The following is a 26,538-nucleotide window of genomic DNA, read 5'->3' on the forward strand; positions in this document are numbered from 1 at the left end:
CCAACCCTGGTATAGGCGGTCCCAACTCTGGCAGAGGTTATCTCTCTCATGGCACAAGCTTTCCCAACCCTGGCACAGGCTATCTCTATCCTGGCACAGGTTGTCCCAAACCTGGCACAGGCTTCCCAACCCTGGCAGAGGCTATCTCTCTCATGGCACAAGCTGTCCCAACCCTGGCACAGGTTGCCCCAATCCTGACACAGGCAGCTCCATCCCTGGCACAAGCACAAGCTGTCCCAACCCTGGCACAGGCCTTTCCAACCTTGGTACAGGCTCTACCAACACTGGCGCAAGCTGTCCCAACCCTGGCACAGGCTTGCCCAACCCTGGCATGGGCTGTCCGTACGCTGGCACAGGATCTACCAACAAAGGCACAGGCTGTCGCAGCCCTGGCACAGGCTGTCGCAGCCCTGGCACAGGCTGTACCAATCCTGGCACAAGCTGTCCCAACCCTTGCACAGGCTGACGCAAATCCTGGCACATGTTCTACACAACACTGGCATAGGCAGTCCCAACCCTGGCACAGGCTGCCACAGCCCTGGTACACGCTGTCACAAACCTTGGCACAGGCTCTACACAAACCTGGCACAGCCTGTTGCAACCCTGGCACAGGCTGCCACAGCCCTGGCACAGGCTGGCCCAACTCTGCACATGCTCTACCAACCCTGGCACAGGCTGTCCCATCCCAGGCACAGGCAGTCCCAACTCTGGCACAGGCTATACAATCCCTGGCACAGTCTGTGCCAAGCCTGGCACAGGCTGTCGCAACTCTGGCACATACTGTCCAAAAGCTGGCACGGAATCCACACAAGCCTGGAACTGGCTGCCCCAACCCAGGCACAGATTGCCCCAAGACTGGCACAGGCTCTACCAACCCTGGCACATGTGATCCCAACTCTGGCATAGGCTGTCTCAACCCTGGCACAGGCTCTACATAACCCTGGCACAGGGTCTACCAACCCTGGCACAAGCTGTCCCAACCCTGGCACAAGCAAGCCAAACTCTAGCACAGGCTGTTCCAACCATGGCACAGTCTGTCCCAACCGTGGCACAGGCTATCCCAGTTCTGGCTGTCCAAACAGTGCCACAGTCTGTCCCAAGCCCTGGCACAAGCTGTCCCAACCCAGACACAGGCTGTCTCAACTCTGGCACAGGCTATCCCAAACCTGGCACAGACTGCCCCAAATCTAGCACAAGCTCTACCGACCCTGACACAGGCTGTCTGAACCCTGGTACAGGCTGTCGCAAATCCTGGCACAGGCTCTACACAATCCTGGCACAGGCTGCCCCAGTGCTGGCACAGACTGCCCCAACCCTGGCACAGGCTGGCTCAACTCTGGCACAATCGCTACCAACCCTGGCACAGACTGTCCCTACCCTGGCACAGGCTGTCCCAACCCTGGCACTGGCTGTCCCTAACCCGGCAGATGCTATCCCAACCCTCGCACAGGCTGTCCCAACTCTAGCACAAGCTCTACCGACCCTGGCACTGGTTGTCCCAAACCTGGCAGATGCTATCCCAACTCTGGCACAGGCTGGCCCAACTCTGGCACAGGCTGTCCCAACCCTGACACAGGCTTTACCAACCCTGGCACAGGCTGTCCCAACCCTGGTAAAGGCTGTCCCAACCCTGGCACAAGCTATCCCAACCGGGACACCGGCTCTACACAACCCTAGCACAGGCTGTCATGTGTGCAGGAGGTGCTTCCGGCTGCACCAACTCGAGCTCCGTGTTTTGGAGCTTGAGCGGCGGCTGGAGTCACTGCGGTGCATCCACGAGACTGAGAACAATGTGGATAGCATGTATCTAGAAGCGGTCAGCCCACAGCTTAAGAGTGTGCAAGTAGAGAGGGAGTGGGTGACCGCCAGACAGAAGAGAAGGACTAGGCAGGTCGTGCAGGAGTCCCCTGAGTCCATCTTGCTCTCCAACCGGTACTCTGTTCTGCCAGTGGGACGATGGTGGCTCTGGGGAGTGCAGCCAGAGCCAAGTCCACGACACCATGGGTGGCTCAGCAGCACAGGGGTGGAGGAAGAAGAATGGAAGAACTATAATGGTAGGGGATTCGCTAGTCAGGGGAGCAGACAGGCGTTTCTGTGGCCGCAGACATGACTCCAGGATGATATGTTGCCTTCCTGGTGCCAGGGTCAAGGATGTCACTGAGCAGCTGCAGGGCATTCTGTGAGGAGAGGGTGAACAGCCAGAGGTCGTGGTCCACATCGGTACCAATGACATAGGCAGGAAGAGGGAAGATGTCCTGCAGGCAGAGTTTAGGGAGCTAGGAGAGAGATTAAAAAGCAAGACCTCAAAGGTAGTAATTTCCGGATTGCTCCCAGTGCCACGAGGTAGTGAGTACAGAAATAGGAGAATAGAGCAGATGAATACGTGGCTGGAAAGATGGTGCAGGCTGGAGGGCTTTCGTTTCCTGAGGCATTGGGACCGTTTGTGAGGGAGGTGGGACCTGTACAAGCCGGACGGGCTGAACCTCAACAGAGCCGGGACCAATATCCTTGCCGGGGGGGGGTTTGCTAGTGCTGTTGGGGAGGGTTTAAACTAGCTTGGCAGGGGGATGGGAACCTGAAACTAGATTCAGTAGGGAAGGGAGTAAAGAGGGAATTAGAAAGCAAAAATAAAGAAAGTGAGTTTGAAGGAGAGAGGAAACAAGCAAGAAAAAACAAACTTAAAGGCACTTTGTCTAAATGCATGTAGCATTTGTAACAAAATAGATGAGTTGACGGCACAAATTGAGACAAATGGGTACAATCTGATAGCCATTACAGAGACGTGGTTGCAAGGTGACCAGGACTGGGTATTAAATATTCAGGGGTACTTGATAATCCGGAAGGTCAGACAGAAAGGAAAAAAGAGGTGGGGTAGCTCTATTGATAAAGGGTAGAATCACTGCAATAGTAAGAAATGATATTGGTTCAAATGATAAGGGTGTTGAAACAGTTTGGGTGGAGATAAGGAACAAATAAGGGGAAAAATTCAATGGTGGGTGTAGTCTATAGGCCCCCTAACAGTAGCAACTCTGTTCGTCGGAACATAAACCAAGAAATAGTGGGGGCTTGTAAAAAAGGAACAGCAATAATCATGGGTGATTTCAACCTCCATATTGATTGGACAATTCAAATTGGTCAGGGTAGCCTTGAGGAGGAGTTCATAGAGTACATAAGGGACGGGTTCCTTGAGCAGTATGTAATGGAACCAACCGGGGGGCAGGCTATCTTAGATCTGGTCCTGCTTAATGAGACAGGATTAATAAACAATCTACCAGTAAAGTATCCCCTCGGAATGATAGCATGATTGAATTTCAAATTCAGATGGAGGGTGAGCAAGTTGGATCTCTAACCAGCGTACTAAGCTTAAATATCATCATCACCATAGGCAGTCCCTCGGAATCGAGGAAGACTTGCTTCCACTCTTAGCATGAGTTCTTAGGTGGCTGTACAGTCCACTACGAGAACCACAGTCTCTGTCACAGGTGGGACAGATATTCGTTAAGGGAAAGGATGGGCAGGGAGACTGGTTTGCTGCACGCTCCTTCATAGCCTGCGGAAATAAAGCAGACTATGAAGGTATGAGAGCAGAGTTGGGTAAAGTGGACTGGGAAAATAGATTAGAGGATAGGACGGTTATGAATAGTGGAGTACATTTAAGGAAATATTTCACAACTCTCAGGAAAAATATATTCCAGTGAGGAGGAAAGGGTGTACGAGAAAAGATAGCCATCCGTGGTGAACTAAAGCAATAATTGACGGTATCCAATTAACAACAAGGGCATACAAAGTGGCCAAAACTAGTAGAAGGACAGAAGACTGGGAAGCTTTTAAAAGCCAGCAAAAAATGACTAAAAAAATGATTAAGAAAGGGAAGACAGACTATGAAAGTAAACTAGCGCAACATTTAAAAACAGATAGCAAGAGTTTCTATAGGTATATAAAAAGGAAAAGGGTGGCTAAAGTAAATGTTGGTCCCTTAGAGAATGAGACCGGGGAACTAGTAATGGGGAACATAAAGATCGCAGAAACTCTGAACAAATATTTTGTATCAGTCTTTACGGTAGAGGACACTAACAATATTCTGACAGTGTATAGCCCAGGGGCTATAGGGAGGGAGGAACTTAACACGATCACAATCACAATCACAAAGGAGGTGGTACTCAGTAAGATAATGGGACTAAAGGCAGATAAATCCCCTGGACCTGATGGCTTGCATCCTAGGGTCTTAAGAGAAATAGCGGCAGGGATTGTGGATGCATTGGTTGTAATTTACCAAAATTCCCTGGATTGTGAGGAGGTCCCAGCAGATTGGAAAACTGCAATTGTAACATCCTTATTTAAAAAAGGAGGCAGACAAAAAGCAGGAAACTATAGACCAGTTAGCCTAACATCTATGGTTCGGAAAATGTTGGAGTCCATTATGAAAGAAGTAGTAGCAGGACATTTGGAAAAGCAAAATTTGGTCAGGCAGAGTCAGCATGGATTTATGAAGGGGAACTCATGTATGACAAATTTGCTGGAGTTCTTTGAGGATGTAATGAAAAGGGTGGATAAAGGGGAACCAGTTCATGGGGTTTATTTGGACTTCCAGAAGGCATTTGATAAGGTGCCACGTAAAAGGTTACTGCACAAGATAAATGTTCACGGGGTTGGGGGTGATATATTCGCATGGATAGAGGATTGGCTAGCTAACAGAGAAAAGAGAGTCAGGATAAATGGTTCATTCTCTGGTTAGCAACCAGTAACTAGTGGGGTGGCACAGGGATCAGTGCTGGGACCCCAACTATTTACAATCTATATTAACGACTTGAAAGAAGAGACTGAGTGTAACTTAGCCAAGCTTGCTGATAATACAAAGATGGGAGGAAAAGCAATGTGTGAGGAGGACACAAAAAATCTGCAAAAGAACATAGACAGGCTAAGTGAGTGGCAAAAATTTGACAGATGAAGAATAATGTGGAACGTGTGAGGTCATGCAATTTGGCAGAAAAAAATCAAAGAGCAAGTTATTATTTAAATGGAGAAAGATTGCAAAGTGCCGCAGTACAGCGGGACCTGGGGGTACTTGTGCATGAAACAGAAAAGGATAGTATGCAGGTAAAGCAAGTGATTAGGAAGGCAGATGGTATCTTGGCCTTATTGCAAAGGTGATGGAGTATAAAAGCAGGGAAGTCTTACTACAGGTACTAGTGAGGCCACACCTGGAACATGCGTGCAATTTTGGTTTCCATATTTAAGAAAGGATATACTTGCTTTGGAGGCAGTTCAGAGACAGTTCATTAGGTTGATTCCGGGAATGAGGGGGTTGACTTATGAGGAATGGTTGAGTAGGTTGGGCCTCTACTCATTGGAATTCAGAAGAATGAGAGACGTATAAAATTATGACGGGACTTGACAGGGTGGATGCAGAGAGGATGTTTCCACTGATGGGTGAGACTCGAACAAGAGGCCACGGTCTTAGAATAAGGGGCCACCCATTTAAAACAGAGATGAGGAGAAATTTATTCTCTCAGAGGGTTGTGAATCTGTGAAATTCGCTGCGTCATAGAGCTGTGAAAGCTGGGACATTGAATAAATTTACGACAGAAATAGATGGTTTCTTAATCGATAATTGGATAAGGGGTTATGGGGAGCGGGCAGGTAAGTAGAGCTGAGTCCATGATCAGATTAGCCATGATCTTATTTAATGGTGGAACAGGCTCGAGGGGCCGTATGGCCTACTCCTGTTCCTATTTCTAATGTTCTTATGTTCTAACCCTGGCACAGGCTCTACACAACCATGACACAGGCTGCCCCAATGCTGGCACGGCTGTCGCAATACTGGCACATGCTCTACCAATCCTGGCAAAGGCTGTCCCAACCCTGGCACTCGCTGTCCCATCACTGGCACATGTTGTCCCAACCCTGGCATGGGCTGTCCCAACTCTGGCAAAGTCTATCCCAGCCCCTGCCCTGACTATCCCAATCCTGGCACAGGCTCTACCAACCGTGATACAGGCTGTCCCAAACCTGGCACAGGCTTTACACAATCCTGGCACAGGCTGTCCCGACTCTGGCACTGGCTGCCACAAACCTGGCACAGGCTATACCAACCCTGGCACAGGCTGGCTCAAATCTGGCACAGATCCTACCAACCCTGGCACAGGCTGTTCCAACGCTGGCAGAGGGTATCTCTCTCACGGCACAAGCTGTCCCAACCCTGGCACAGGCTATTTCTATCCCGGCACAGGTTATATCAACTCTGGCACAGGCTGGCCCAACTCTGGCACAAACCCTACCAACCCTGGCACAGGCTCACCTAACCTTGGTACAGGCTGACCCAATCCTGGCACAGGCTCTCCCAACACTGGCACAGGCTGTCCCAACCCTGGCAGAGGGTAACTCTCTCGGCACAAGCTGTACGAACCCTGTCACAGGCTATCCATATCCTGGCACAGACTGTCCCAAATCTGGCACAGGCTGTTCAAACCCTCGCAGAGGGTATTTCTCTCTCGGCACAAGCTGTCCCAACCCTGGCATAGGTTGCCCCAATCCTTGCACAGGCAGCTCCAGCGCTGGCACAAGCACAAGCGGTCCCAACCCTGGCACAGGCCATTCCAACCTTGGCACAGGCTGTACCAACCCTGGTGCAAGCTGTCCCAACCCTGGCACGGGCTGTCCCAACCCTGGCACAGGCTCTACCAACCCTGGCGCACGCTGTCCCAACCCTGGCACAGACTGTCCCAACTCTGGCACATGCTCTACCAACCCTGGCACAGGCTGGCCCAAAGCTGGCAGAGGCTCTACCAACTTTGGAACAAGCTGTCCCAACCCTGGCACAGGCTGTCCCAACCCCGGAACAGGCTCTACACAACCATGGCACAGGCTGTTGCAACCCTGGCACAGGCTATCCTAAGCCCAGCGCAGGCTTGCCCCAACCCTGGCAGAGGGTATCCCAATGCTGGCACAGGCTATCCCGATGCTGGCACAGGCTATCGCTAGCCTGGCACAGGTTATCCCAATCCTGGCACCGGCTGTCCCAAACCTGGCACAGGCTATCCCAACCCTGGCACAGACTGTCCTAACCCTGGCAGAGGCTATATCTCTCTCTCAGCACAAGCTGTCCCAACCCTGGCATAGTTTTCCCCAATCCTGGTACAGGCATCTCCAATGCTGGCACAAGCACAAGTTGTCCCAACCCTGGTACAGGCCATTCCAACCTTGGCACAGGCTCTACCAATCCTGACGCAAGCTGTCCCAACCCTGGCACAGGCTCTCCCAACCCTGACACATGCTGTCCCACCCATGGCAGAGGCTTTCCCAACGCTGGCACAGGCGATCGCTAGCCTAGCACAGGCTATCCCAATCCTGGCACATGCTGTCTCAAGCCTGGCACATGCTATCCCGACCCTGGCACAGGCTGCTGCAACCCTGGCACAGTCTGCCCCAACTATGGCACAGGCTCTACCAACCTTGGCACAAGCTGTCCCCACCCTGGCACAGGCAGTTCCAACTCTGGCAAAGGCCGTACCAACTGTACAGGCTCGTCTCAACAATGGCACAGTCTGCCCCAACCCTGGCACTGCCTGTTCAACATTGGCACCGGCTGACTCGACCCTGGCACAGATTGTCCCAAACATGGCACAGGCTGTTCCAACCCTGGCACTGTCTGTCCGAACCCTGGCACACGCTGTCCCAAACCTGGTACAGGCTATTGCTAATCTGGCACAGGCTATCCCAACCCTGGCACAGCCTGTTGCAACCCTGGCACAGGCTGTCCCAACCCTGGCACAGGTTATCCCAACCCTGGCAGAGTCATGCCTCAACAATGGCACCAGCTGACCCAACCCGGGCACAGGCTCTACCAATCCTGTCACAGGCTGTCCCGAACCTGACATAGGCTGTCCCATCCCTGGCATATCCAGACCTGGCACAGGCTATCCCAACCTTGGCACAGTCTGTCCCACCTCTGGCACGAGCTGTCCCATCCCGGCACAGGCTGTCCCAACTCTGGCACAGGCTGTCCTAATGCTGGTACAGGCTATTCAAACGCTGGCACAGGCTATCACTATCCTGGCACAGGCTATCCCAATCCTGGCACCGGCTGTCCTAATCCCGGCACAGGCTCGTCTCATCCCTGGCACAGGCTTGTCCCGACCCTGGCACAGGTTGTCCCAATCCTGGCACACGCTGTCCCGACCCTGGCACAGACTGTCCCAATCCTGGCACAGGCTGTCCTAATCCTGGCACAAGCTGTCTCAACCCTGGCACGTGCTCTACCAAACCTGGCACCGGCTATACTAACCCTGGCATAGGCTCATCTCATCCCTGGCACAGACTATCCCGACCCTGGCACAGAGTGTCCCGATCCTGACACAGGCTGTCGCAAAACTGTCACAGGCTGGCTCAACTATGGCACAGACTATATCAACCTTGGCATAAGCTATCCTCATCCTGGCATAGGCGGTCCCAAGCCTGACACCGGCTGTTCAATACTGGCACCGGCTGTCCTGACCCTGGTACTATCTGTCTGAAACCTGGCACAGGCTGCCCCAACCCTGGCACACGCTGTCCAAAACCTGGCACAGGATGTCCGAACGCTGGCACAGGATGTACCAACTCTGGTGCAGGCTATCGCTATCCTGGCACAGGCTCAACAAACCCTGGCACTGGCTCGTCTCATCCCTAGCACAGGTTGTCCCGACCCTGGCACACCAACCCTGGCACAGGCTGTACCAACCCTGGCACAGACAGTCACGATCCTGGCAAAGACTCTGCCAACTCTAGCACAGGCTGTCCCAATCCTGGCACAGGCTGTCCCAACTCTGGCACACGCTCTACCAAACCTGGCACAGGCTGTTCCAAACCTGGCACAGACTGTACCAACCATGGCACAGGACGTCCCAACCCAGACACAGGCTGTCCCAATCGTGATAGCGGCTATCGCTATCCTGGCACAGGTTGCCCCAACTCTAGCACAGGCTGTCCCAATTCTGGCACAGGCTATCCCAACCCTGGCACAGGCTATCCCGACCCTGGCATAGGCTGTCCCAACCCTGGTACTTTCTGTCCAAACACTGGCACAGGATGTCCGAACCCTGGCACAGGATGTACCAACCCTGGTACAGGCTATCGCTATCCTGGAACAGGATGTACAAACACTGGCACAGGCTCGTCTCACCCCGGCACAGGCTGTCCTGACTCTGGCACAGGCTGTCCCGACCCTGACACAGGCTATCCTGACCCTGGCACAGGCTATCCCCACCCTGGCACAGACAATCCGACCCTGGCACAGGCTATCCCTACACTGACACTGGCTGTCACAACCCTGGCACAGGCTGCCACAACCCTGGCACAGGCTGTTGTAACGCTGGCACAGGCTGTTGCAACGCTGGCACAGGCTGTCGCAACCCTGGCTCAGGCTGCTCCAACATTGACACAGGCTGTCGCAACCCTGGCACAGACTCTAGCAACCCTGGCACAGGCTGTCGCAACCCTGGCACAGGCTGTCCCAAACCTTACACAGGCTGTTCCGACCCTGGCAGTGGCTACCTCTATCCTGGCACAGGCTGTCCCAAACCTGGCACAGGCTGTCCCAACCCTGGCAGAGACTATCTCGCTCTCTCGGCACAAGCTGTCCTTACCCTGGCATAGGTTGCCCCAATCCTGGCACAGAAAGCTCCAACGCTGACACAAGCACAAGCAGTCCCAACCCTGGCACAGGCCATTCCAACCTTGGCACAGGTTTTACCAATCCTGGCATAAGCCATTCCAACCTTGGCACAGGCTCTACCAACCCTGACGCAAGCTGTCCCAACCCTGGCACGGGTTGTCCCTACCCTGGCACAGGCTCTACCAACAAAGGCACAGGCTGTCGCAACCCTGGCACAGGCTGGCAGAAACCCTGGCACAGGCTGTACACAACCCTGGCACAGGCAGACCCAACCCTGGCACAGGCTGCCACAATCCTGGCACAGGTTGTCACAAAACTTGGTTCAGGCTCTACACAACCCAGGCACACGCTGTCCCAACCCTGGCACAGGCTGCCACAGCCCTGGGACAGGCTGGCCCAACTCTGGCACATGCTCTACCAACCCTGGCACAGGCTGTCCCGACTATGGCACAGGATCTACCATCCATGGCACAGGCTGCCACAATCCTGGCACAGGCTGTCCCAAACCTGGCACAGGCCGTCCCAACCCTGGCAGAGTCTATCTCGCTCTCTCGGCACAAGCTGTCCCAACCCTGGCGTAGGTTGCCCTAATCCTGGCACAGGCGCTACCAAACCTGGCACAGGCCATTCCAACCTTGGCACAGGCTCTACCAACCCTGACGCAAGCTGTCCCAACCCTGGCACGGGCTGTCCCTACCGTGGCACAGGCTCTACCAACAAAGGCACAGGCTGTCGCACCCCTGGCCACAGGCTGCCACAACCCTGGCACAGGCTGACGCAAATCCTGGCACAAGCTCTACACAACCATGGCACAGGCAGACCCAACCCTGGCACAGGCTGCCACAATCCTGGCACAGGCTGTCACAGACCTTGGTTCAGGCTCTACACAAACCAGGTACACGCTGCCCCAACCCTGACACAGGCTGCCACAACCCTGGCACAGGCTGGCCCAACTATGGCACATGCTCTACCAAAACTGGCACAGGCTGACCCAAAGCTGGCATAGTCTCTACCAGCTTTGGCACAAGCTGTCATGACCCTGGCTCAGGCTGTCCCAAATCTGGCACAGGTTCGACCAAGTCTGGCACTGGCTGTCGCAACCCTGGCACAGCCTATCCCAACGGTGGCACAGGCTATCGCTAGCCCGGCACAGGCTATCCCAACCCTGGCACATGCTGTCGCAAGCCTGGCACAGGCTGTCCAAACCCTGACACAGGCTGTCCCAAACCTGGCACAGGCTGTTCTAACCTTGGCGCAAGCTGTCCCAACTCTGGCACAGGCTGTCCTAGCCCTGGCGCAGGCTCATCTCATTCCTGGCACAGGCTGTCCTGAGTGTGGCACAAGCTGTCCCAACTCTGCCAAACGCTCTACCAGCCCTGGCACAGGCTCGTTACATCCCTGGCACAGGCTGTCATGATCCTGGCACAGGCTATCGTGACCCTGGCACAGGCTATCCCGACCCTGGCACAGGCTGTTGCAACCCTTGCACAGTCTCTATCAACCTTAGCACAAGCTGTCACCACCCTGCCACAGGCGGTTCCAACTCTGGCACAGGCCGTACCAACTGCACAGGCTCGTATCAACAACAATGCCACAGTCTGTCCCAACCCTGGCACTGTCTGTCCGAACCGTGGCACATGCTGTCCCAAACCTGGTACAGGCTATTGCTAATCTGGCACAGGCTATCCCAACCCTGGCACAGACTATCCCAACCCTGGCACAGACTGTCCCATCCCTGGCACAGACTGTCACAACACTGGCACAGACTCAACAGAACCCTGGCACAGGCTCTACCAACCCTAGCACAAGCTGTCCCCACCCTGGTACAGGCAGTCCCAACCCTGGCAGAGTCACGCCTCAACAATGGCACCAGCTGACCCAACGCTGACACAGACTACCAACTCTGGCACAGGCACTACCAACCCTGGCACAGGCTCTACCAATCCTATCACAGGATGTCCCGAACTTGGCATAGGCTGTCCCATCCCTGGCACATGCTATCCAGACCCTGGCACAGGCTATCCCAAACTTCGCACAGGCTATCTCAACCCTGGCACAGTTTGTCGCAACACTGGCACACGCTGTCCCGACCCTGGGACAGGCTGTCTCACCCCGGGCACATCTGCCCCACCCCTGGCAGGGGCTGTCCCATCCCAGCACAGGCTGTCCCAACTCTGACATAGGCTATCGCTACCCTGGCACAGGCTATCCCAATCTTGGCACCGGCTGTCCCAACCTTAGCACAGGCTGTCCTAATCCTGGCACAGGCTATCCCAACCGAGGCACAGGCTATCCAGACCCTGGCACTGGCTATCCCAACGCTTGCCTCATCCCTGGCACAGACTGCCGCGACTGTGGCACAGGCTGTCCCAACCCTGGTACAGGCTGTCCCAAACCTGGCACAGGCTATCCCAACCCTGGCACAGACTGTCCTAACCCTGGCAGAGGCTATATCTCTCTCTCAGCACAAGCTGTCCCAACCCTGGCATAGTTTTCCCCAATCCTGGTACAGGCATCTCCAATGCTGGCACAAGCACAAGTTGTCCCAACCCTGGTACAGGCCATTCCAACCTTGGCACAGGCTCTACCAATCCTGACGCAAGCTGTCCCAACCCTGGCACAGGCTCTCCCAACCCTGACACATGCTGTCCCACCCATGGCAGAGGCTTTCCCAACGCTGGCACAGGCGATCGCTAGCCTAGCACAGGCTATCCCAATCCTGGCACATGCTGTCTCAAGCCTGGCACATGCTATCCCGACCCTGGCACAGGCTGCTGCAACCCTGGCACAGTCTGCCCCAACTATGGCACAGGCTCTACCAACCTTGGCACAAGCTGTCCCCACCCTGGCACAGGCAGTTCCAACTCTGGCAAAGGCCGTACCAACTGTACAGGCTCGTCTCAACAATGGCACAGTCTGCCCCAACCCTGGCACTGCCTGTTCAACATTGGCACCGGCTGACTCGACCCTGGCACAGATTGTCCCAAACATGGCACAGGCTGTTCCAACCCTGGCACTGTCTGTCCGAACCCTGGCACACGCTGTCCCAAACCTGGTACAGGCTATTGCTAATCTGGCACAGGCTATCCCAACCCTGGCACAGCCTGTTGCAACCCTGGCACAGGCTGTCCCAACCCTGGCACAGGTTATCCCAACCCTGGCAGAGTCATGCCTCAACAATGGCACCAGCTGACCCAACCCGGGCACAGGCTCTACCAATCCTGTCACAGGCTGTCCCGAACCTGACATAGGCTGTCCCATCCCTGGCATATCCAGACCTGGCACAGGCTATCCCAACCTTGGCACAGTCTGTCCCACCTCTGGCACGAGCTGTCCCATCCCGGCACAGGCTGTCCCAACTCTGGCACAGGCTGTCCTAATGCTGGTACAGGCTATTCAAACGCTGGCACAGGCTATCACTATCCTGGCACAGGCTATCCCAATCCTGGCACCGGCTGTCCTAATCCCGGCACAGGCTCGTCTCATCCCTGGCACAGGCTTGTCCCGACCCTGGCACAGGTTGTCCCAATCCTGGCACACGCTGTCCCGACCCTGGCACAGACTGTCCCAATCCTGGCACAGGCTGTCCTAATCCTGGCACAAGCTGTCTCAACCCTGGCACGTGCTCTACCAAACCTGGCACCGGCTATACTAACCCTGGCATAGGCTCATCTCATCCCTGGCACAGACTATCCCGACCCTGGCACAGAGTGTCCCGATCCTGACACAGGCTGTCGCAAAACTGTCACAGGCTGGCTCAACTATGGCACAGACTATATCAACCTTGGCATAAGCTATCCTCATCCTGGCATAGGCGGTCCCAAGCCTGACACCGGCTGTTCAATACTGGCACCGGCTGTCCTGACCCTGGTACTATCTGTCTGAAACCTGGCACAGGCTGCCCCAACCCTGGCACACGCTGTCCAAAACCTGGCACAGGATGTCCGAACGCTGGCACAGGATGTACCAACTCTGGTGCAGGCTATCGCTATCCTGGCACAGGCTCAACAAACCCTGGCACTGGCTCGTCTCATCCCTAGCACAGGTTGTCCCGACCCTGGCACACCAACCCTGGCACAGGCTGTACCAACCCTGGCACAGACAGTCACGATCCTGGCAAAGACTCTGCCAACTCTAGCACAGGCTGTCCCAATCCTGGCACAGGCTGTCCCAACTCTGGCACACGCTCTACCAAACCTGGCACAGGCTGTTCCAAACCTGGCACAGACTGTACCAACCATGGCACAGGACGTCCCAACCCAGACACAGGCTGTCCCAATCGTGATAGCGGCTATCGCTATCCTGGCACAGGTTGCCCCAACTCTAGCACAGGCTGTCCCAATTCTGGCACAGGCTATCCCAACCCTGGCACAGGCTATCCCGACCCTGGCATAGGCTGTCCCAACCCTGGTACTTTCTGTCCAAACACTGGCACAGGATGTCCGAACCCTGGCACAGGATGTACCAACCCTGGTACAGGCTATCGCTATCCTGGAACAGGATGTACAAACACTGGCACAGGCTCGTCTCACCCCGGCACAGGCTGTCCTGACTCTGGCACAGGCTGTCCCGACCCTGACACAGGCTATCCTGACCCTGGCACAGGCTATCCCCACCCTGGCACAGACAATCCGACCCTGGCACAGGCTATCCCTACACTGACACTGGCTGTCACAACCCTGGCACAGGCTGCCACAACCCTGGCACAGGCTGTTGTAACGCTGGCACAGGCTGTTGCAACGCTGGCACAGGCTGTCGCAACCCTGGCTCAGGCTGCTCCAACATTGACACAGGCTGTCGCAACCCTGGCACAGACTCTAGCAACCCTGGCACAGGCTGTCGCAACCCTGGCACAGGCTGTCCCAAACCTTACACAGGCTGTTCCGACCCTGGCAGTGGCTACCTCTATCCTGGCACAGGCTGTCCCAAACCTGGCACAGGCTGTCCCAACCCTGGCAGAGACTATCTCGCTCTCTCGGCACAAGCTGTCCTTACCCTGGCATAGGTTGCCCCAATCCTGGCACAGAAAGCTCCAACGCTGACACAAGCACAAGCAGTCCCAACCCTGGCACAGGCCATTCCAACCTTGGCACAGGTTTTACCAATCCTGGCATAAGCCATTCCAACCTTGGCACAGGCTCTACCAACCCTGACGCAAGCTGTCCCAACCCTGGCACGGGTTGTCCCTACCCTGGCACAGGCTCTACCAACAAAGGCACAGGCTGTCGCAACCCTGGCACAGGCTGGCAGAAACCCTGGCACAGGCTGTACACAACCCTGGCACAGGCAGACCCAACCCTGGCACAGGCTGCCACAATCCTGGCACAGGTTGTCACAAAACTTGGTTCAGGCTCTACACAACCCAGGCACACGCTGTCCCAACCCTGGCACAGGCTGCCACAGCCCTGGGACAGGCTGGCCCAACTCTGGCACATGCTCTACCAACCCTGGCACAGGCTGTCCCGACTATGGCACAGGATCTACCATCCATGGCACAGGCTGCCACAATCCTGGCACAGGCTGTCCCAAACCTGGCACAGGCCGTCCCAACCCTGGCAGAGTCTATCTCGCTCTCTCGGCACAAGCTGTCCCAACCCTGGCGTAGGTTGCCCTAATCCTGGCACAGGCGCTACCAAACCTGGCACAGGCCATTCCAACCTTGGCACAGGCTCTACCAACCCTGACGCAAGCTGTCCCAACCCTGGCACGGGCTGTCCCTACCGTGGCACAGGCTCTACCAACAAAGGCACAGGCTGTCGCACCCCTGGCCACAGGCTGCCACAACCCTGGCACAGGCTGACGCAAATCCTGGCACAAGCTCTACACAACCATGGCACAGGCAGACCCAACCCTGGCACAGGCTGCCACAATCCTGGCACAGGCTGTCACAGACCTTGGTTCAGGCTCTACACAAACCAGGTACACGCTGCCCCAACCCTGACACAGGCTGCCACAACCCTGGCACAGGCTGGCCCAACTATGGCACATGCTCTACCAAAACTGGCACAGGCTGACCCAAAGCTGGCATAGTCTCTACCAGCTTTGGCACAAGCTGTCATGACCCTGGCTCAGGCTGTCCCAAATCTGGCACAGGTTCGACCAAGTCTGGCACTGGCTGTCGCAACCCTGGCACAGCCTATCCCAACGGTGGCACAGGCTATCGCTAGCCCGGCACAGGCTATCCCAACCCTGGCACATGCTGTCGCAAGCCTGGCACAGGCTGTCCAAACCCTGACACAGGCTGTCCCAAACCTGGCACAGGCTGTTCTAACCTTGGCGCAAGCTGTCCCAACTCTGGCACAGGCTGTCCTAGCCCTGGCGCAGGCTCATCTCATTCCTGGCACAGGCTGTCCTGAGTGTGGCACAAGCTGTCCCAACTCTGCCAAACGCTCTACCAGCCCTGGCACAGGCTCGTTACATCCCTGGCACAGGCTGTCATGATCCTGGCACAGGCTATCGTGACCCTGGCACAGGCTATCCCGACCCTGGCACAGGCTGTTGCAACCCTTGCACAGTCTCTATCAACCTTAGCACAAGCTGTCACCACCCTGCCACAGGCGGTTCCAACTCTGGCACAGGCCGTACCAACTGCACAGGCTCGTATCAACAACAATGCCACAGTCTGTCCCAACCCTGGCACTGTCTGTCCGAACCGTGGCACATGCTGTCCCAAACCTGGTACAGGCTATTGCTAATCTGGCACAGGCTATCCCAACCCTGGCACAGACTATCCCAACCCTGGCACAGACTGTCCCATCCCTGGCACAGACTGTCACAACACTGGCACAGACTCAACAGAACCCTGGCACAGGCTCTACCAACCCTAGCACAAGCTGTCCCCACCCTGGTACAGGCAGTCCCAACCCTGGCAGAGTCACGCCTCAACAATGGCACCAGCTGACCCAACGCTGACACAGACTACCAACTCTGGCACAGGCACTACCAACCCTGGCACAGGCTCTACCAATCCTATCACAGGATGTCCCGAACTTGGCATAGGCTGTCCCATCCCTGGCACATGCTATCCAGACCCTGGCACAGGCTATCCCAAACTTCGCACAGGCTATCTCAACCCTGGCACAGTTTGTCGCAACACTGGCACACGCTGTCCCGACCCTGGGACAGGCTGTCTCACCCCGGGCACATCTGCCCCACCCCTGGCAGGGGCTGTCCCATCCCAGCACAGGCTGTCCCAACTCTGACATAGGCTATCGCTACCCTGGCACAGGCTATCCCAATCTTGGCACCGGCTGTCCCAACCCTAGCACAGGCTGTCCTAATCCTGGCACAGGCTATCCCAACCGAGGCACAGGCTATCCAGACCCTGGCACTGGCTATCCCAACGCTTGCCTCATCCCTGGCACAGACTGCCGCGACTGTGGCACAGGCTGTCCCAACCCTGGTACAGGCTGTCCCAAACCAGACACAGGCTGCCCCAACCCTGGCACATGCTGTTGCAACCCTGGCACAGGATGTCCGAACTCTGGCACAGGCTGTCCTAATCCTGGCACAGGCTATCCCAACCGAGGCACAGGCTATCCAGACCCTGGCACTGGCTATCCTAACGCTCGTCTCTACCCTGGCACAGACTGCCCCGACTGTGGCACAGGCTGTCCCAATCCTGGCACACGCTGTCCCGACCCTGGCACAGACTGTCCCAACTCTGGCACAGGCTGTCGCTATCCTGGCACAGGCTGTCCCAATGCTGGTACAGGCTATTCAAACGCTGGCACAGGCTATTGCTATCCTGGCACAGGCTATCCCAATCCTGGCACCAGCTGTCCTAATCCTGGCACAGGCTCGTCTCATCCCTGGCACAGGCTTGTCCCGACCCTGGCACATGCTGTCCCAATCCTGGCACACGCTGTCCCGACCCTGGCACAGACTGTCCCAATCCTGGCACAGGCTGTCCTAATCCTGGCACAAGCTGTCTCAACCCTGGCACGTGCTCTACCAAACCTGGCACCGGCTATACTAACCCTGGCATAGGCTCATCTCATCCCTGGCACAGACTATCCCGACCTTGGCACAGAGTGTCCCGATCCTGAAACAGGCTGTCGCAAAACTGTCACAGGCTGGCTCAACTACGGCACAGACTATATCAACCTTGGCATAAGCTGTCCTCACCCTGGCACAGGCGGTCCCAACCCTGACACCGGCTGTTCAATACTGGCACCGGCTGTCCTGACCCTGGTACTGTCTGTCTGAAACCTGGCACAGGCTGCCCCAACTCTGGCACACGCTGTCCAAAACCTGGCACAGGATGTCCGAACGCTGGCACAGGATGTACCAACCCTGGTGCAGGCTATCGCTATCCTGGCACAGGCTCAACAAACCCTGGCACTGGCTGTACCAACCCTGGCACAGACAGTCACGATCCTGGCAAAGACTCTGCCAACTCTAGCACAGGCTGTCCCAATCCTGGCACAGGCTGTCCCAACTCTGGCACACGCTCTACCAAACCTGGCACAGGCTGTACCAAACCTGGCACAGACTGTACCAACCGTGACACAGGACGTCCCAACCCAGACACAGGCTGTCCCAATCGTGGTAGCAGCTATCGCTATCCTGGCACAGGCTGCCCCAACTCTAGCACAGGCTGTCCCAAATCTGGCACAGGCTATCCCAACACTGGCACAGGCTATCCCGACCCTGGCACAGGCTGTCCCAACCCTGGCACTTTCTGTCCAAACACTGGCACAGGATGTCCGAACCCTGGCACAGGATGTACCAACCCTGGTACAGGCTATCGCTATCCTGGAACAGGATGTACAAACCCTGGCACAGGCTCCACTCACCCCGGCACAGGCTGTCCCGACCCTGACACAAGCAGTCCCAACACTGGCACAGGCCATTCCAACCTTGGCACAGGCGCTACCAATCCTGGCATAGGCCATTCCAACCTTGGCACAGGTTCTACCAACACTGACGCAAGCTGTCCCAACCCTGGCACGGGCTGTCCCTACCGTGACACAGGCTCTACCAACAAAGGCACAGGCTGTCGCACCCCTGGCACAGGCTGTCGCAACCCTGGCACAGGCTGACGCAAACCCTGGCACAAGCTCTACACAACCATGGCATAGGCAGACCCAACCCTGGCACAGGCTGCCACAATCCTGGCACAGGCTATCACAGACCTTGGTTCAGGCTCTACACAAACCAGGTACACGATGCCCCAAACCTGACACCGGCTGCCACAACCCTGGCACAGGCTGGCCCAACTATGGCACATGCTCTACCAAAACTGGCACAGGCTGACCCAAAGCTGGCATAGTCTCTACCAACTTTGGCACAAGCTGTCATGACCCTGGCTCAGGCTGTCCCAAATCTGGCACAGGTTCGAACCAAGTCTGGCACTGGCTGTCGCAACCCTGGCACAGCCTAGCCCAATGGTGGCACAGGCTATCGCTAGCCCGGCACAGGCTATCCTAACCCTGGCACATGCTGTCGCAAGTCTGGAACAGGCTGTCCCAACCCTGACACAGGCTGTCCCAAACCTGGCACAGGCTGTCCTAACCCTGGCACAAGCTGTCCCAACTCTGGCAGAGGCTGTCCTAGCCCTGGCGCAGGCTCATCTCATCTCTGGCACAGGCTGTACCAACTGCACAGGCTCGTATCAACAACAATGACACAGTCTGTCCCAACCCTGGCACTGTCTGTCCGAACTGTGGCACATGCTGTCCCAAACCTGGTACAGGCTATTGCTAATCTGGCACAGGCTATCCCAACCCTGGCACAGACTATCCCAACCCTGGCACAGACTGTCCCATCCCTGGCACAGACTGTCACAACACTGGCACAGACTCAACAGAATCCTGGCACAGGCTCTACCAACCCTAGCACAAGCTGTCCCCACCCTGGTACAGGCAGTCCCGAACCTGGCATAGGCTGTCCCATCCCTGGCACATGCTATCCAGACCCTGGCACAGGCTATCTCAAACTTGGCACAGTCTATCTCAACCCTGGCACAGTTTGTCGCTACACTGGCACACGCTGTCCCGACCCTGGTACAGGCTGTCTCACCCCGGGCACATCTGTCCCACCCCTGGCAGGGGCTGTCCCATCCCGGCACAGGCTGTCCTAACTCTGACACAGGCTATCGCTAACCTGGCACAGGCTATCCCAATCTTGGCACCGGCTGTCCCAACCTTAGCACAGGCTGTCCTAATCCTGGCACAGGCTATCCCAACCGAGGCACAGGCTATCCAGAGTCTGGCACTGGCTATCCCAACGCTCGTCTCATCCCTGGCACAGACTGCCCCGACTGTGGCACAGGCTGGCCCAACCATGGCACAGGCTCTATCAACCATGGCACAAGCTTCCCCCACCTTGGCACAGGCGGTTCCAAACCTGGCACAGGCTGTACCAACCCTGGCACAGACTCATCTCAACAATGGCACCGGCTGTCCCGACCCTGGCACAGACTGTCCCAATCCTGGCACAGGCTGTTACAACCCTGGCACTGTCTGTCCGAACTCTGGCACAAGCTGCCCCAACATGGCACTGGCGGTCCCAATCCTGGCAGACTCTCGTCTCAACAATGGCACCGGCTGTCCCAATTCTGGCACAGGCTCTTCTAGCTCTGGCACAGGCACTGCCAACCCTGTCGCAGGCTGTCCCGAACCTGGCACAGGCTGTCCAAACCGTGGCACAGGCTATTCCAACCGTGGCACAGGCTATCCAGACCCTGGCACTGGCTAGCCCAAAGCTGGAACAGTTTGTCGCAACACTGTCGCAGGCTGTCCCGACCTTGACACGGGCTGCCCCAACCCTGGCACAGGCTGTCCCAAACCTGACGCAGGCTGTCCCAACCCTGGTACAGGCTGTCCCAAACCAGACACAGGCTGTCCCAACCCTGGAACATGCTGTTGCAACCCTGGCACAGGATGTCCGAACTCTAGCACAGGATGTCCCAACCCTGGCACAGGCTGCCCCAAATCTGACACATGATATCCCTACTCTGGCACAGACTGTCCCAACTCTGGCACATGCCCTACCAACCCTGGCACAGGCTGGTCCAAAGCTGGCATTGGCTCTACCAACTTTGGAACAAGCTGTCCCAACCCTGGCACAGGATGTCCCAACCCCGGAACAGGCTGTCACAAACCAGACACAGGCTGTCCCAACCCTGGAACATGCTGTTGCAACCCTGGCACAGGATGTCCGAACCATGGCACAGGCTGTCGCAACCCTGGCACAGGTATCCCAAGCCCAGCAAGGCTTGCCCCAACCCTGGCAGAGGGTATCCCAACTCTGGCACAGGCTATCCCAACGCTGACACAGGCTATCGCTAGCCTGGCACAGGTTATCCCAATCCTGGCACCGGCTGTCCCATACCTGGCACAGGCTGTCCCAACCCTGGCACAGGCTGTCCTAATCCTGGCACAAGCTGTCCCAACCCTGGCACAGACTGTCCTAACTCTGGCAGAGGCTATCTCTCTCTCTCAGCACAAGCTGTCCCAACCCTGGCATAGTTTTCCCCAATCCTGGCACAGGCATCTCCAATGCTGGCAAAAGCACAAGTTGTCCCAACCTTTGCACAGGCCATTCCAACATTGGCACAGGCTCTACCAATCCTGGCGCAAGCTTTCCCAACCCTGGCGCAGGCTATCGCTAGCCTAGCACAGGCTATCCCAATCCTGGCACATGCTGTCTCAAGCCTGGCACAAGCTATCCTGACCCTGGCACAGGCTGTCCCACCCTTGGTACTGTCTGTCCGAACCCTGGTACAGGATGATCGCGCTGGCACAGGATGTACCAACCCTGGTACAGGCTATCGCTGTCCTGGCACAGGTTCAACAAACCCTGGCACTGGCTCATCTCATCCCTAGCACAGGCTGTCCCGACCCTGGCACACCAACCCTGGCACAGGCTCTACCAACCCTGGCACAGACAGTCCCGATCCTGGCACAGACTCAACCAACCCTGGCACAGGTTGTCCCAACCCTGGCACAGGCTGTCCCAACTTTGGCACAAGCTCTACCAAACCTGGCACAGGCTGTTCCAAACCTGGCACAGGCTGAACCAACCCTGGCACAGGCTGCCACAACCCTGGCACAGGCTGTCCCAACCCTTACACAGGCTGTTCCGACCCTGGCAGTGGCTATCCCTATCCTGGCACAGGCTGTCCCAAACCTGGCACAGGCTGTCCCAAACCTGGCAGAGTCTATCTCTCTCTTGGCACAAGCTGTCCCACCACTGGCATAGGTTGCCCCAATCCTGGCACAGGTAGCTCCAAGCACAAGTAGTCCCAAGTTGGCACAGGTTCTACCAACCCTGGCGCAAGCTATCCCAACCCTGGCACAGGCTGTTGCAGTCTTGGCACATGTTCTCCCAACCATGGCACAGGATGTCCAAACACTGGCACAGGATGTCCGAATCCTGGCACAGGCTGTCCCAACCGTGGCACAGGCTTTCCAGACCCTGGCACAGGCTATCCCAACCTTGGCACAGGCTATCCCAAAGCTGGAACAGTTTGTCACAACACTGTCGCAGACTGTCCCGACCCTGACACGGTCTGTCCCAACCCTAGCACACGCTGCCCCAACCCTGGCACACGCTGCCGCACCCCTGGCACAAGCTGTCCCCAACCTGGCACAGATTGTCCCAACCCTGGCACAGGCTGTTGCAAACCTGACACAGGCTGTCCCAACCCTGGTACAGGCTGTCCCAAACCTGACACAGGCTGTCCCAACCCTGGCACAGGCTGTCCCATACCTGACACAGGCTGTCTCAACCCTGGCACAGGCTGTCCCATACCTGACACAGCCTGTCCCAACCCTGGCACAGGCTGTCCCAAACCTGACACAGGCTATCCCGACCCTGGCACAGGCTGTCCCAACCTTGGTATTGTCTGTCCGAACCCTGGTACAGGATGATCGCGCTGGCACAGGATGTACCAACCCTGGTACAGGCTATCGCTATCCTGGCACAGGTTCAACAAACCCTGGCACTGGCTCATCTCATCCCTAGCACAGGCTGTCCCGACCCTGGCACACCAACCCTGGCACTGGCTCTACCAACCCTGGCACAGACAGTCCCGATCCTGGCACAGACTCAACCAACCCTGGCACAGGTTGTCCCAACCCTGGCACAGGCTGTCCCAACTTTGGCACAAGTTTTACCAAACCTGGCACAGGCTGTTCCAAACCTGGCACAAGCTGAACCAACCCTGGCACAGGCTCGTCCCAAAAATGGCACAGACTGTCCCAGCCCTGGCACCAGCTGTTCAACACTGGCACTGGCTGTCCCGACTCTTCAACAGGCTATCCCCACCCTGGCACAGGCTATCCGACCCTGGCACAGGCTATCCCAACACTGGCACGGGCTGTCCCTACACTAGCACAGGCTGTAACAACGCTGGCACAGACGAACTCGACCCTGGCACAGGCTGCCACAATCCTGGCAGAAGGCTGGCCCAACCCTGGTACAGGCTGCCACAAACCTGGCACAGGCTGTCCCCACCCTGACAGGCTGTCGCAAAGCTGGCACAGGCTGCCACAACCCTGGCACAGGCTATCCCAACCCTTACACAGGCTGTTCCGACCCTGGCAGTGGCTATCCCTATCCTGGCACAGGCTGTCCCAAACCCGGCACAGGCTGTCCCAAACCTGGCAGAGTCTATCTCTCCCTCGGCACAAGCTGTCCCACCACTGGCATAGGTTGCCCCAATCCTGGCACAGGTAGCTCCAAGCACAAGTAGTCCCAAGTTGGCACACGTTCTACCAACCCTGGCGCAAGCTATCCCAACCCTGGCACAGGCTGTTGCAGCCCTGGCACGTGTTCTCCCAACCATGGCACAGGATGTCCAAACACTGGCACAGGATGTCCGAATCCTGGCACAGGCTGTCCCAACCGTGGCACAGGCTTTCCAGACCCTGGCACAGGCTATCCCAACCTTGGCACAGGCTATCCCAAAGCTGGAACAGTTTGTCACAACACTGTCGCAGACTGTCCCGACCCTGACACGGTCTGTCCCAGCCCTGGCACATGCTGCCCCAACCCCGGCACACGCTGCCGCACCCCTGGCACAAGCTGTCCCCAACCTGGCACAGATTGTCCCAACCCTGGCACGGGCTGTTGCAAACCTAGCACAGGCTGACCCAACCCTGGCACAAGCTGTCCCAAACCTGACACAGGCTGTCCCAACCCTGGTACAGGCTGTCGCAAACCTGACACAGGTTGTCCCAAACCTGACACAGGCTGTCCCAACCCTGGTACAGGCTGTCCCAAACCTGACACAGGCTGTCCCAACCCTGCCACAGGCTGTCCCATACCTGACGCAGACTGTCCCAACCCTGGCATAGGCTGTTGCAACCCTGGCACATGTTCTCCCAACCCTGGTACAGGATGTCCCAAACCTGGCACAGGCTATCCCGACCCTGGCACAGGCTGTCCCAACCTTGGTACTGTCTGTCCGAACCCTGGTACAGGATGAGCGCGCTGGCACAGGATGTACCAACCCTGGTACAGGCTATCGCTATCCTGGCACAGGTTCAACAAACCCTGGCACTGGCTCATCTCATCCCTAGCACAGGCTGTCCCGACCCTGGCACACCAACCCTGGCACAGGCTCTACCAACCCTGGCACAGACAGTCCTGATCCTGGCACAGACTCAACCAACCCTGGCACAGGTTGTCCCAACCCTGGCACAGACTGTCCCAACTTTGGCACAAGCTCTACCAAACCTGGCACAGGCTGTTGCAAACCTGGCACAGGCTGAACCAACTGTGGCACAGGCTCGTCCCAAAAATGGCACAGAGTGTCCCAGCCCTGGCACCAGCTGTTCAACACTGGCACTGGCTGTCCCGACTCTGCAACAGGCTATCCCCACCCTGGCACAGGCTATCCGACCCTGGCACAGGCTGTCCCTACACTAGCACAGGCTGTAACAACGCTGGCACAGACGAACTCGACCCTGGCACAGGCTGCCACAATCCTGGCACAGGCTGGCCCAACCCTGGTACAGGCTGCCACAACCCTGGCACAGGCTGTCCCCACCCTGACAGGCTGTCGCAAAGCTGGCACAGGCTGTCGCAACCCTGGCTCAGGCTGCTCCAACACTGGCACAGGCTGTCGCAACCCTGGAACAGACACTACCAACCCTGGCACAGGCTGTCCGACCTTAGCACAATTTGTCCCATCACTGCCACAGGCTGTCCCGACTATGGCACAGGCTCTACTATCACTGCCACAGGCTGTCCTAACCCTGGCACAGGCTATCCCAACCTTGGCACAGACTATTCCAACCCTGGTACAGGCTATCGCAACCCTGGCACAGGCTGCCACAACCCTGGCACAGGCTGTCCCAACCCTTACACAGGCTGTTCCGACCCTGGCAGTGGCTATCACTATCCTGGCACAGTCTGTCCCCAACCTGGCACAGACTGTCCCAACCCAGGCACGGGCCTTTGCAAACTTGGCACAGGCTGACCCAACCCTGGCACAGACTGTCCCAAACCTGGCACAGGCTGTCCCAACCCTGGCAGAAACTCTCTCTCTCTCGGCACAAGCTGTCCCACCACTGGCATAGGTTGCCCCAATCCTGGCACAGGTAGCTCCAAGCACAAGTAGTCCCAAGTTGGCACAGGTTCTACCAACCCTGGCGCAAGCTATCCCAACCCTGGCACAGGCTGTTGCAGCCCTGGCACATGTTCTCCCAACCATGGCACAGGATGTCCAAACACTGGCACAGGATGTCCGAATCCTGGCACAGGCTGTCCCAACCGTGGCACAGGCTTTCCAGACCCTGGCACAGGCTATCCCAACCTTGGCACAGGCTATCCCAAAGCTGGAACAGTTTGTCACAACACTGTCGCAGACTGTCCCGACCCTGACACGGTCTGTCCCAACCCTGGCACACGCTGCCCCAACCCTGGCACACGCTGCCGCACCCCTGGCACAAGCTGTCCCCAACCTGGCACGGGCTGTTGCAAACCTGGCACAGTCTGACCCAACCCTAGCACAAGCTGTCCCAAACCTGACAGAGGCTGTCCCAACCCTGGTACAGGCTGTCGCAAACCTGACACAGGTTGTCCCAACCCTGGTACAGGCTGTCCCAAAGCTGACACAGGCTGTCCCAACCCTGGCACAGGCTGTCCCATACCTGACACAGGCTGTCTCAACCCTGGCACAGGCTGTCCCACACTTGACACAGCCTGTCCCAACCCTGGCACAGGCTGTCCCAAACCTGACGCAGACTGTCCCAACCCTGGCATAGGCTGTTGCAACCCTGGCACATGTTCTCCCAACCCTGGTACAGGATGTCCCAAACCTGGCACAGGCTATCCCGACCCTGGTACAGGCTGTCCCAACCTTGGTACTGTCTGTCCGAACCCTGGTACAGGATGATCGCGCTGGCACAGGATGTACCAACCCTGGTACAGGCTATCGCTATCCTGGCACAGGTTCAACAAACCCTGGCACTGGCTCATCTCATCCCTAGCACAGGCTGTCCCGACCCTGGCACACCAACCCTGGCACAGGCTCTACCAACCCTGGCACAGACAGTCCCGATCTTGGCACAGACTCAACCAACCCTGGCACAGGTTGTCCCAACCCTGGCACAGGCTGTCCCAACTTTGGCACAAGTTCTACCAAACCTGGCACAGGCTGTTCCAAACCTGGCACAGGCTGAACCAACCCTGGCACAGGCTCGTCCCAAAAATGGCACAGACTGTCCCAGCCCTGGCACCAGCTGTTCAACACTGGCACTGGCTGTCCCGACTCTTCAACAGGCTATCCCCACCCTGGCACAGGCTATCCGACCCTGGCACAGGCTATCCTAATACTGGCACGGGCTGTCCCTACACTAGCACAGGCTGTAACAACGCTGGCACAGACGAACTCGACCCTGGCACAGGCTGCCACAATCCTGGCAGAAGGC

General features: G+C 57.0%; 2 protein-coding genes across 2 annotated transcripts; both read left to right on the forward strand.

Annotated features, from left to right (window-relative positions):
- Positions 1–8,007: 8,007 nt before the first annotated feature.
- LOC139278164 (cuticle protein 16.5-like) lies at positions 8,008–9,023 on the forward strand. Its single transcript, XM_070896819.1, has 2 exons — positions 8,008–8,103; positions 8,526–9,023. Exons 1-2 carry the CDS (start codon positions 8,008–8,010, stop codon positions 9,021–9,023), a joined length of 594 nt encoding a protein of 197 aa, XP_070752920.1.
- A 16,294-nt stretch (positions 9,024–25,317) lies between these two features.
- Positions 25,318–25,872, forward strand: LOC139278165 (cuticle protein 16.5-like). Its single transcript, XM_070896820.1, has one exon. The coding sequence runs from the start codon at positions 25,318–25,320 to the stop codon at positions 25,870–25,872; it is 555 nt and encodes a 184-aa protein (XP_070752921.1).
- The last annotated feature ends 666 nt before the right edge of the window (positions 25,873–26,538 follow it).

The sequence above is a fragment of the Pristiophorus japonicus genome, chromosome 13 (assembly GCF_044704955.1).
Source record: "Pristiophorus japonicus isolate sPriJap1 chromosome 13, sPriJap1.hap1, whole genome shotgun sequence".
In the NCBI taxonomy this organism is placed as follows: domain Eukaryota; kingdom Metazoa; phylum Chordata; class Chondrichthyes; family Pristiophoridae; genus Pristiophorus; species Pristiophorus japonicus.

Coding starts and splice junctions, on each gene's coding strand:
- LOC139278164 (XM_070896819.1), top strand. CDS start 8,008: ATGCTGGTACAGGCTATTCAAACGCTGGCACAGGCTATCACTATCCTG. Junction 8,104..8,525: donor CTGTCCTAATCCCGGCACAG/GCTCGTCTCATC, acceptor AACCTGGCACAG/GCTGCCCCAACCCTGGCACA.
- LOC139278165 (XM_070896820.1), top strand. CDS start 25,318: ATGGCACAGGATGTCCAAACACTGGCACAGGATGTCCGAATCCTGGCA.